Below are 12,536 nucleotides of genomic sequence, written 5' to 3' on the forward strand. Positions count from 1 at the left end.
ACCATAAGCAAAATTTGTCAATATGAAATCCCTAAACCACCTGAATTAATACAGTATAATTGTGTGAGAAACAAGCTGAAATTTAAATCTTTATTCCTTAATAATTAACCTGATCATTAAAATACTGAATCAAGTATACTGGATCAGTCCTGTTTATGAACAAATCACTATTTTGTGAACCAGATCTACTGATTCACTGAAAAGATGCTCATGATACATTGTTGCTTCTCTAATGAATGCAGTTTATTTTGGATGAACTGTTCTTTTAACTCTCCCCCACATATTTAGCCTGAGATCTCCAGTAATGAGGCTAGACAGGCCTGGCTTTCAACATGGTAGTGCTTTGTCATAACGGTGTTGTTGGTAGTTTCACATGGATAATAAATGGTCCCATGCTCTATGCCAAAGGGCCCCTCATGCCAGGCAAGGTTCTTGTTTGGGAATAATTTTATCTGCTTCATTAGCTGATCTCACAGAGTGATTAAGTGCATAAAAAGGAAGTATAAAATCACCCTGCTGTAAAAAGATGAGAGACGACTTCACAGAGACAGTGTTTGTCTACATCCCACTGCTGTTACAGTATATTTTAGGGTGAGATGTCTCTCCATGCAGAAGTAGAAGTCTCAAACAAAGTGGAGAGAAACCCATGCGGAAAGAGTGCTGTCCACTAAAGTGTAGAGAGAAAACAGCATGCTGGGAGACTCATTAAAATATTGATGAAGTCTGTGAAAGCTTGTTTGATGTCTGCATATACTATATGGGAAACCCGGGGCTTTCTGCGCTTCTGCACTCTGTACAGATTGTAACTTTGCTTTGTTTCTGAGGCTCTTTGCGTCATAGTATATGAACTGAATCTGAACTGAAAAGTCACATTTGAGTTGAATCAAACGTCCCTACTCTTCTTAAATCTTTCCAGTTGTTCAAATGAATCATTTTTTTTCTGTTTCCATTCAGGCGGAGGCAGAGTGTGAAGATGGAGAGGTTGGCTCAGTGATTGAGAGAATGGATGGATGTTTGTTCTGGGAGGAATTAACACGCTGTTCTGTTGAGAAGGGATCTGACAGACAGCCGAGAGCGTCATTACACTTGCATCATTGCTCACACACACACACACATGCACAGTTAAACTCCCAGACACTCCAGTCCATACTGCTTCACTTCTGTTAAAGGAATAGTTCACCCAAAGATGAAAAGTTTGTAATCATTTATGTCCATTCTTATGTCGTTCCAAACCTGTATGAGTTTCTTTCTTATGTTGAACACAAAAGAAGATGAAGAATGTTGGTAATCAAACAGTCCCCATTGACTTCCATAGTATTTCTTTCCCTACAATGGAAGTCAGTGGGGACCAACAACTGTTTGGTTCTTTAAAATTCTTTGAAATATCTTCTTTTGTGTTATCTTATACAGGTTTCGAACGACCTGAGGGTGAGTAAATGATGACAAAATGTTCATTTTTGGGTGAACTATTCCTTTAAGAAGACATGTGTTTTAAAAGGATATATAGACATGTTTTAAAAGGTGAATAGGTTATATAAACACGTATTGAAAGGTGTATGTACCAGATATATGTAAATATCACCTAACAACACTACTTTTGACCAAAAGGTGGTGCTGTGTGCAAACTGCTCTGGTGCCCAGGTTCATAGTGGCAATGACAGTTATCAAAGTTTTTTTCAGTATAACAAAGGACCTTGAATATAGCTGAAATCAAATAAGTTCTTACTTCCATTATTGTAACTTATAAAATACAATCATTTAACAATGATCTTTTTTAATTATTAAAATAATATTTTAAAATAATAAAATAATCAAAAGTCATTTGAATATGTCATATACTAAAATGCATTGGTGTAGAAAAAAAATTGCAATTTCTTTTTTTTTTTTTTTTTTACAAAAATGTGTGTACATTTCACAATTAATTACAAAGAAACAAACATTGAATAAAACTTGAAATTTTTTAACAATTTTCTTGTAAAATATATGCAAATAAAACAAGTTCAAAAAATATTTTTTTATAGTGTAGTTTTGTTGTTGTCTGAACAACAACAACTAACTTGAAAATATGTAACTGTAGATGGTCCAGGATGGTGAGGAGTGTGGTCTGTAGTTACAAGATGTGTGTGAAAGAACATTAATGGATATGACATTTTCTAAACTGGCATCCTGGCATTCTGTACCCTGTCAGTGAAGGTTACCCAAATGCCAGACACAAGTGAGGGCACTGGCTGCGACTCTTACACAACTCTTTCTCTCTGCTGCTAATCACTGCCGTCTCCACAGCCACCTGCTTGTCACGTTCGTCTGTCTGAATGGACCTAATCTTCCAGAAACAGAAGACAGATTCATTGAAGCAAAAGATATGTTAACAGCTGTGGAAATGGGACTACAAATAACATTTTGGATTTGTGTTGAAAACATAATGTGAAAAACGTTTAAACAAAATGATGATTTTTAAGTCATATTATTCATTTGGCAAAGACGGGAATGAATCTCCTTAGCTATGCTATCAATTAAACTATATTTGGCCACTTTTATTAAGAGATGTATACATATGTGCTGTTTTGTGTTGCCCATAGGCCAAAGTTGGCCTGTGATGACCTTTGATTTTCCCTGCCATGCCAAATCACAAGATGAGGGAAAACATTGCATTTAAGCATATCTTCATTTCTAATTTATATTTTTATTTTTGCATTGAAATGTAAAAAACATTTTGAAGTGAATTTGCTTAAAAAAATAAAAATGTTAAAAAAAATTCACGATGACCCATTCATAAAGTCCATGAAACCATGAGGTATAATAATCAGTCAAAAATGTGCTCACATTGTTTAACAAATTGTTACAATTTTGCCTAGTGCAGGGTTTCCCAAACTGGAGTTTGCATGGGAACTGCTTTTTTTTTTAATTGATGAAAAGCTAATAATTAATAAAAAAATTAAATAAATAATTTAAAATTAAAATAAACAAAAATACATTTTAAAAGGTTTGCATGTCATCAATCATTAACCTACATCAGAGAACTTTGAACAGGTTAATGATTTGTTAAATTATTAAATAATATCAAGTGGTACTTAAAACATATTAGCACACTTGTGATAACACATTAAGCTGTGGTGCTAAAACTGGAGATGGGGGTTTGAATGTGATCTGCATCATATACTATTACTTCCCCATATTTTCCTGTTAAATGTACGCTCTATTTTCATAAAATGGTGAAAAACTGCCCTTCTAATATTTTTACAGATTGTAATGTAGGAGGATAGACAGAGAAAAACAGATAGAAAGAGAGGAAGTGAGAGAAAAGCGGGCTTGTTGAGAAGGGGGTATCATGTGACGCTAAACAAGCTGTTAAATATCAGTCTCGGCCTGCCAAGGAGCTTTCAGACAGATTTGGCATGTGTGACGGCAGGATTGCACATAGACACGCTTGCCAAGAGGACACAGACCTAACACACCTATTCATGCAGACCTATATAAAGTGTCTGAACTTGCGCAAGAGTCTTGAAAGCATCTTGAAACCTCAGGAAATCTTCAGCGAACCAAACTTTCTTTGTACGCCTTTGTCCTCAGACACATTGGCCAAGATAAACATAAGCCCCCTGACCTTACGTTTGCTGGCAGCCAAAACGTGTAAATCCCAGTGGAAAAGAGATGCACTTGTGTTGTGACTACTGAGTTGTGTTTCAAAACTCAACGAGAGCCAAACTAAGTGTCATTTGTTTTGAAGATGGTGTGTTTCAACATTGTGTTTCAGATTTCACTCAAGACTGTCTTGTACTGTAAGATCTCATTAAACTAATTATTCTAATCTCTGATTTCTCTGTTCTTGTATTCACATTCAGTGTGTGGTTGTGACCTGGCCCAAGGTGGTTTCTTCATGAAGAACGGGGAGTACCTATGCACACTGGACTACCAGAGGCTTCATGGCACTCGCTGTAATGGCTGTGGAGACTTTGTTGAAGGAGAGGTGGTCACTGCTCTTGGGAAGACTTACCATCCCACATGTTTTGTCTGCACTGTTTGCAAGTAAGAGTTACTCAAAAGCAGGCCCATTTCATCTATGTTAATACATGTATCATTTACATTTGTATGTTATAGACTTTTTTTGCCTTTAACTTGCTAACAAAACATGTTAGCTTGTACTAGTAGTCAATTAAATATTGTATATTTTAGAAATATATTTTTCTTTAAAAAGATCCTACAGGACAGAAAAGTTCTCATAACTGAATATTCATTCAGATATTCAGACTAAGTATAATAAAGCATTATGTTTGACAGCTCTGTTTTGGAAATAACAGTACAGATGTTTGGTAATAGAATGTTATACACTATTTTGGATTTATTGAATTCATATATATAGATAAATAAATCCAAAATAGTGTATAACATTATAACATAACATATATTATACATTTTAAAAAGTAATTTATTTATGTCATGACAAAGCTGATTTTCAGCAAGTTTTATTCCAGTCTTTAGTGTCCTTCAGAAATCATTCTAAGAGGCTGATTTGATGCTCAAGAAACATTTATTATTATTATAATTATTATTATATTGTCGAAAACAGTTATGCTGCTTAATATGATTCTTTTCAGGATTCTTTGATGAATAGAAAGTAAAAAAAAAAATCTATCTATACTGTCACTTTTCATTGATTTAATGAATCTTAAATATGACTAAAATTATTCATTTATTTTCTTTTTTTTACTTTTACTGACCCCAGGCTTCATGGTAGTGTAAATGCCTAAATGTCTTTGCATCCTTCTTCTGTTGCCAGACGGCCATTTCCCGCTGGTGATCGAGTCACGTTTAATGGAAAAGACTGTCTCTGCCAGTGTTGCGTCCAGCCAACTTCCCTGACTCCCAAAGACATCAGCGCCCCTAGTAGTGAGTGCACACTCGCACACACGTGTGTTTGAGCTTATTGGTTATGTTTTAGTGTCCTGCTCAGATTTCAGCTTGCCACAATCATCCCCCATTTATAGATGTCTTAGATTGTGTAGTTGGTATGCGTGTGTAGCCAGGTCTTATACTACTCAGGATTCAAGGTCATTGCTGCGAGTTTGAAGCTCCCTGTTGTCCCTCTTCACCTGTCTCATGTGTCTCCTGTCAAAAAGGCACATGAGGTAGTTGTGTTCTGAACAACCTAAATCCTCATAGTGTATGATGCCCAGTTCTTCCTGTTACCATTTACAATTGTAATTACATTTACATTACATTGCAATTACAATTACATTTGTCAATTGTATGATGTCTAGTGTTCTAAAATCAGAACTTTTTAAAAGTAATATGTAGTGCACTCAAGCCTTTATTAGCAATGTTCTAAAAGCCAGTCAAAATACATTTGAAACCCCTAACAACTGCCACAAACACCATATATGCCAGTCAGAATACATGTGCTGTACATTATCAACCACATATGGATGCCTTGGCACCCATCCACAGCCCCCAAACACCATGTTGTCTTTTACACAGGCTGCTATTTATTCTGAAATATCTTTGTAATAAGGATCCCTGGTTCATTTCATACTCCTCTAGGGTTACTTGAGTTGACAGGATGCTTAGACCAATTCCTGTGCTGTCAACCAGGGAAAAGCTGATCTCCTTATAAATGTTTCTCTCTTTGATTTCTCTCACTCTTTTATCTCACTTTGAGGAAGTTCTTCATCCTCCTCCAGTAGATTAGGGGTTCTCTTGGTGTAATTTAAGCTGCGGGGCCCCAGGAGTTAAGCAGACAGGCACAGAGAATGAGAGAGGCTCAGAGCCAATGAAAAGCTCAGAGCACTCCTGTGCCTGCTGGTTGTCCCATTCTCTCTCACTCGCTTTCTCTGGCCTTCTGCTCTCTGATACATTCTGAACTGATGGATGCTGACAGGTCAGGACTCCGCATGTGTAGAATGTGCCGATTTCCTGAGGCTTGGGATTTCCTTATTATAGTAAATGGCTCTAGTCATTAAACTCAAATTGTCATAATGCAGGGAATCATTGTTACATAACAACATCAGGTGATGGACAATTACAGGAGCAATTTAGCAATGAATAGCTGCTGTGTTGTAGAGGAGAGAATTAATGTAATTCTAAGCATTGCATCACGGGATTGGGTTGATTGAGAAAACATTATGTATCAGTGGAGTTTGACTGTTTTTGCTTGGATGGGAAAAAGGTGCGGGACACACACACACACACACACACACACACACGCACATTACTGTTCAAAAATAAGATTTAATACTTTTATTCAAGAACATATATAAAAAGCAACAATGCCACAAATGATTTCAGGTAAATGCTGTTTTTAACTCTCTATTCATCAAAAATATTGAGCAGAACAACTGGTTTCAGCATTGATAATAATTTAGTAATTTATAATTAATTCAAGTCATATCCACCAAATCATAATATTATAATGATTTTTGGAGGATCATGTGACACAGAAGACTAGAGTAATGTAGATTAGCATAAAATAATGTCAATTTCAAAATTAATTTGAATGAAAATAAATTCATTAATTTTAAATAATCTTTCATAATATTGCTGTTTTTACTATAATTTTGTATCTAATAAATGAAGCTTAGGTGAACAGCAGATTTAAAAATCTTACCAAGCTCAAACTTTTGAACAAAATATAATAAAATTAAATATAATTAGCATGCTACAAGTGTTTCTAGACATCACAGCATTATAATGTACAGTATGAAAAATTAAAAATTAATATTCATTTTGAGATATGCTAAATATTACATTTGTACCATGTTAGCTTTAAATGAGCATTACATGACAACAAATGTAATCCTAATTTAAAAAAGGCAAAATGAGCATGCACAATTAAATATTTGCCGATGTGCTATCTGTCAGTCCTGTCTTCCTGTGTCTTGTGTTTCCCCTCCTCTCGTGCCCATATTTGGTCTGTTTCCTGTTCTAGTTTAGTTCTCCTCATTAGTTGATTAGTCCCCAGCCGTGTGTCGTTAATTATCTAGTTTACTCCTCGTTTAGTTTTAGTACTAAAGTCCAGTGCTTCCCTACCTCTGTGTCCGGTCTTGAATGTCTGATTGTCATTCCGTGTCTCCAGCGGCCCCTAAGTGTTTGTATTAATAAAGTCAGTTATTTGAGGAAGTTCCTCGCCTCGTCGTTTCCCTGCTCCTACGAAGTGTGACACTATCACTATTTTAGTTATAATCATGATTTTATTTTAATCTGCTTATGTGTCCGCCTCGCTTTCCTGTTCTTCTTTCCCTCTTTCTCAGTTATCTTTCTCCTCTTCTCCTATATGTGCAAGCATACATACACACACACACACACACACAGAACGGAACTTAAAGAGTCGCACTGAATATCTCTTTGTGTTATGCTTGGCTGATTATTTGTCATTCCATGAGCCCCAGGAAATGATTTGAGGCTGATGATAGTCTTTAGCCCAGATAAGTGCTTTGTTTTTTGGAAGGTGCTGATTGTTTCGAGCCATGATAATGCTGCTTTGGCAAACCCCACAAAGCTTTTACCGCATGACCCTTCTAAAAATCTGCACTGAGTTTGATAGTTTAGATAAACCTCATGACAGGTGGATTGAACACAGGTCTCTTTGAAACACACACATAATCTCTGTGAGTCTCTAGCACACACACAGTGCAGGCAGAGGTTGAGAAGGCTTAAATGATGCATTAGAGCACTAGATGCAGAGCGGTGCGTTATATACTCTCCTCACTGTCAGTGGTTACCATTGTGCCTCAAGCAACATCAGCAGCGTCTGGGACCTCCCCACCCCTCCGCATCCGTCCCTGCTTTTTAAAAAAGCTTTTGGGATCTCAGCCAAGGAACATAAATAGTAAATGACAACCATGAGCTATTTTTATCCCTCAGCCTTTTACACACATTACACATGTATTAACTAAATTCCCTCGCGTTCCTCCAGGAAGAAACTCCATCTTGTGGAGGGAGGATGTTTGGGTTTTAGAAACGGTGCTGTAGGCCCTTATTCAATTAGTCATGCGATATAATGATGATTCACTATTGATCGCTGCAGTAATTTTATGGATACCATATGCTTTGCTTGAAATTACTTCTGAGAGCCTGAATAATCAGTTCTGTGTTGTAGATCAACAGGCCTTTCAAAAACAAAGGGAGTTTTTTAGTTGACACTGACATCTAGTGGAGAGAATTGTTTGTGCACAAGTGACCTCAAAAACTTAAAAAATATGCAATTGCATCTTATCTGAATATGCCTGCCTTACTGTGTATCATCAATATTGCTAACTAAAACTATTTAAAACAGTTTTCGGTCATTGAAATAAAGCTGAAATAAAATATGAATTTTACATGAAAAACTTGTGCTTAAAAAACTGAACAAAAATGAGACTGAAAAGTACTGAAATTAGTAAAACAAAAACTGAAATAAAAATTGTTGAAAGCTACACAGCTTTAATAATTATTTGATATTTAAAATGATAAAAAAAATGACAAGCATATAACGTATTTACAAAATGTATATTAAATTTGAAGATATTAAAATAAAATCTAGTTTAAAAAATCAATCAATTCTATAATAGTATGTAAATAGTACTAAAATCACACTGCTATGTATTATAGGAAAAGCGCTTGATTAAATATCTTGTGAATAGCGATTGCAAATCTTATCATGGCTAATGGCTGATAATCTAAATATTTTCAGCTATAAAAAAATGTGTTATCCAGCTTCCTGTTTCTCATTAGCATGTCAAAATGTCATGTAGTCTGTAAATGTCATTTTCAGGCTGCTATTAGTATTCACTATGTGTGTGTGTGTTCTCTTGCAGACTGTGCAGGATGTGGCAGGGATATAAAGAACGGTCAGGCTCTTCTGGCCTTGGACAGCCAGTGGCACCTCGGCTGTTTCAAGTGCAAGGCCTGTGGGAAAGTGCTGAGCGGGGAGTACATCAGCAAGTGAGCTATGCCTTAATTATTTTTTATCTCTCGCCATCTCTTGCCTCCCGCTCTCCCTCTATAATTCCCCATCTCTTATCTGTCCCCTTTTCTAATAGCATTCAATTTTTGCTCTTATCCTGGTTTCATTGAGGTGAAATAGAATACAGTATAAATATAAATCTATCTTCTCTCTCTTCCTGTCCTGCTCTCTTTTATAAGGGATGGTTCTCCGTACTGTGAGAAAGACTACCAGATCCATTTTGGTGTGCAGTGTGAGGCCTGTCATCAGTTTATCACAGGGAAAGTTCTGGAGGTGAGTAATCAATATGTGTATATAGACCGAACCTCTCGGATGTTTCTAATACTATTGAGCTGCCTGCATACAGAAGGCAGTATATTAAAGGGGTCATCGGATGCCCATTTTCCACAAGTTGATATGATCCTTTAAGGTCTTAATGAAAAGTCTATAACATACTTTGGTTAAAATTTCTCAATGGTAGTGTAAAACACCCATTTTACCCGGTCAAAAACAGCTCTTTTCAGAGCAAACTGTTTTCTTGCATACCGCTTTAAATCAGAATCCGAATTTTATTGGCCAAGTATGTTTACACATACAAGGAATTTGTTTTAGTGACAGAAGCTCCACAGTGCAACAGAAAGACAGCAACAGGACAGGACACAGATAATAAAAGAATATATACAAATATCCAAATAGGCAATGTACAAAGTAGCAAAAACACAATATATAATATAGACAACTATGTATGTACAGGTCAAGTATGTGCAAACTAGAAATGAGAAAATAAAAATAAAATAAGTGAGTGTGGTGAATGGATAGTGTATTATAGTTGTGTGTTCCACGTTTATTGTTGAGTGTTCATGAGATGGATTGCCTGAGGGAAGAAACTGTTCCTGTGTCTGGTCGTTCTGGTGCTCAGAGCTCTATAGCGTCGACCAGACGGTAACAGTTCAAATGCGAATCCAAATGCAAATAAGCTCTGCTGACCCCACCCCTGTCTTCCGAGCTGCTCTCTGAGAGACGGTAAACTTTAGCAGCATTCATCGTGAAATTTGCTAACTAGCACGTTATTAGGAAAGGTAATTTGCAAAGATTAAAAAAAAAAAAAACCTCACTTCTTCTGTAGGTGAAGCTGGATCATGAATGATTCACGTGAACAAACGCATCTGGGTTTTTACCAACCCCAAATTTTTTAAAGGTAGTGTATTTTTTCAACCTACAGTAAGTTTTATTTTGCCTCAATGATGTATTAACTAAACAGTTAAATTAAAAGTTTATTAAGAGAAATAAAAAATACACAAATTGCTGCCATACAATAATATACACATACAGAGTATACAGAGCCATCAAATGAATATAGGTAGTAATTTGGTAAAAAACTGATTGAACTAAATATCTTATCCTGACAAATTTGAGCACAGTTGAAACATTGTTGAGTTTTCTTCTGAAGAGTCTATTTTCTCAGAAGAAAAATCTGAGAAGCAGAAGACCTAATTTGCTCTCAATTTAGTCCCATTGCTTTCTAGAAGACACATTTGAGATATCCCTGAGATCTCTATGGTGAGTTTTCCTGCCTTACGGAAATTTAAAATGGTCTCTTGTGGATTTTCAGTGTTTTATAGCCATGTCAGTATGTGTCAGAATTCCAGATTCTTACACTTCCGGTCCCACTAAACATCTGGATCCCCTAAGAATGGAGTCGTTAGTCTGACCAACAACATCCAACAACATGGCTGAACTTACATCATTGCTGCATTCATCAAATATTTTAGAACTGACACCAGCCCAATGGGAATAGAGCAAAGCAGCGCCATTGGGTGGATTCCAAGGTCCCACCTAGCTATTGTACACAAGACGGCCCCTTTGAGGCCGGGCCCCTCTGATAGGGTGGGAGAGCAGTGAGATAGAGAGGGGGGAATTTAGGAAAATTCTCAAGAAAAGTCAAAGGGACAACGTGAGGAACTGAAGGGGAATATAGGAGTCCTCTAGAACAAGAGAGTGCAAGTGACAAAAGTGATTTAACTGCAAAGTCGCAGGGCTGGGGTGCCACACGAGCAGCCTGCCAGAGGTAATGTTTCTAATAGTTTCAATAGAGGTGGTTTCTCATTTTTTATTTTAAAGCACTAGACAAACATTTTTGCAGTTATGTCACAATATGTGTTCTGGTCAGTTTTAGGTGCAACTTGTAATATAAGCGTGTGGATGGTGTTTATCAACAGAATGTAAATACTTCAGAGCTTTTTCTTTGCTGTTTGGGTGATCATGGTCAAGCTTTGTCATCCTGATTATGCTGGCCTGTCAACAGTCTATTAGTTAGAAGGTCTCATCAGTGCTTTCTCATACACAGTCTGTTTGCACTTATACACTCAAGTAGACTAGCTGTGTTTATGGGGATCTGTGCAGCCACAGATGGTGGAAAGGAAGTGCGCTGGAATCTTATGCATGTGTGAGCGCAGAAGATCAAAATCAGCTCTCTGTCTATATAAATCCAAGCAGATATGTGTAGAATCTCAATGTAATGTTGAGAGCAACAGATGCCGCCAGTCTGCAGATGGCATTGCGCCCGTGCCAAGGAGGCCATTCAGATTTGATGAGGGATGAACAGTGCTTATAAACATTGTTGTGGATGTCTTATTTTAGGTTTGGTTAGGCCTAGAATTAAGACTTGCAGTTAACGGTTTGTTTTATGTGTGCTATTAAACATTTATGTTGGGTACAGATGCTCACACATGCTATTTTGTTCTGAGTACGCTTGAATACTCTGGGCTGTCAGCTTCTATATGTCAACCGTGGATAAGTTATTTAACTGCAATGAAGTTTCACTCTCATTAAACCTCTCCAATAAGTGTCTAATGAGGCTATCCAGAAATGACCAGCTGGCCCTGCATTATCTCACCACACACCCGGAGGGAAATTGCTCAGTGGTTGTTCTTTTGAAGGTCACAAGACCTACTGGAGTTGTGTTTAATATCAGTAACTGTATCTTACATATTCTCCTCTAAATTGTTTCTTGAAGAATGCAAATGAGAAAATAGCTGACAGAGTAAGACTACAGAGCTATAAAATTAATATGGATGGCATAGCTCTCATAATTTGGCGAAAGAAGAAATGTATGACTTTTGAGTGCAGACTTTCAAACATTCAAACGTTTGAATAACACTTTAATATAGGGACCAATTTTCACTATTAACTAGTTGCCTATTGTTAACATATTGCCTGTTTATTAGTGCTTATAAAGCATTTATTCTAAATGAACATATTCTACATCCCTAATACATAAATTTATCAACTACCTTACTAACTATTAATAAGCAGCAAATTATGAGTTTATTGAGGCAAAAGTCATTTAATGGTTTGTTAATAGCTAGAATTGAACCTTAAAATAAATTGTGACCAATTGTTTCAGCAAGGATGCATTAAATTCATCAAAAGTGACAGTAAAGACATATCTATTTCAAATGAATGTTGTTCTTTTAAACTTTTTATTCAACAAATAATCTTGAAATAAATGTACTACAAAAATATTATGCTTTTTAACATTGGTGATAGTAAAAATGTTAATTGAGCACCAAATCAGCATATTAAAATAATTTCTGAAGAATCATGTTACACTGAAGAC

General features: G+C 36.4%; 1 protein-coding gene across 29 annotated transcripts in view; it reads left to right on the plus strand.

The window, feature by feature from the left end:
* Positions 1-12,536, plus strand: part of LOC306857932 (actin-binding LIM protein 1-like) — a 73,592-nt gene that overhangs the window by 37,584 nt on the left and 23,472 nt on the right. For all 29 annotated transcript variants that reach the window (XR_013783155.1, XR_013783156.1, XR_013783159.1 and 26 more), the window contains exons 3-6: positions 3,843-4,026; positions 4,778-4,887; positions 8,790-8,916; positions 9,118-9,211. Coding sequence is in view for 1 of the 29 variants with exons in the window: in XM_079398214.1 (XP_079254340.1) it covers positions 3,843-4,026; positions 4,778-4,887; positions 8,790-8,916; positions 9,118-9,211 (515 nt within the window). In the remaining 28 variants the exon portion in view is untranslated. The remainder of the gene's footprint in view (positions 1-3,842; positions 4,027-4,777; positions 4,888-8,789; positions 8,917-9,117; positions 9,212-12,536) is intronic.

Source organism: Barbus barbus (assembly GCF_936440315.1).
Source record: "Barbus barbus genome assembly, chromosome: 38".
In the NCBI taxonomy this organism is placed as follows: domain Eukaryota; kingdom Metazoa; phylum Chordata; class Actinopteri; order Cypriniformes; family Cyprinidae; genus Barbus; species Barbus barbus.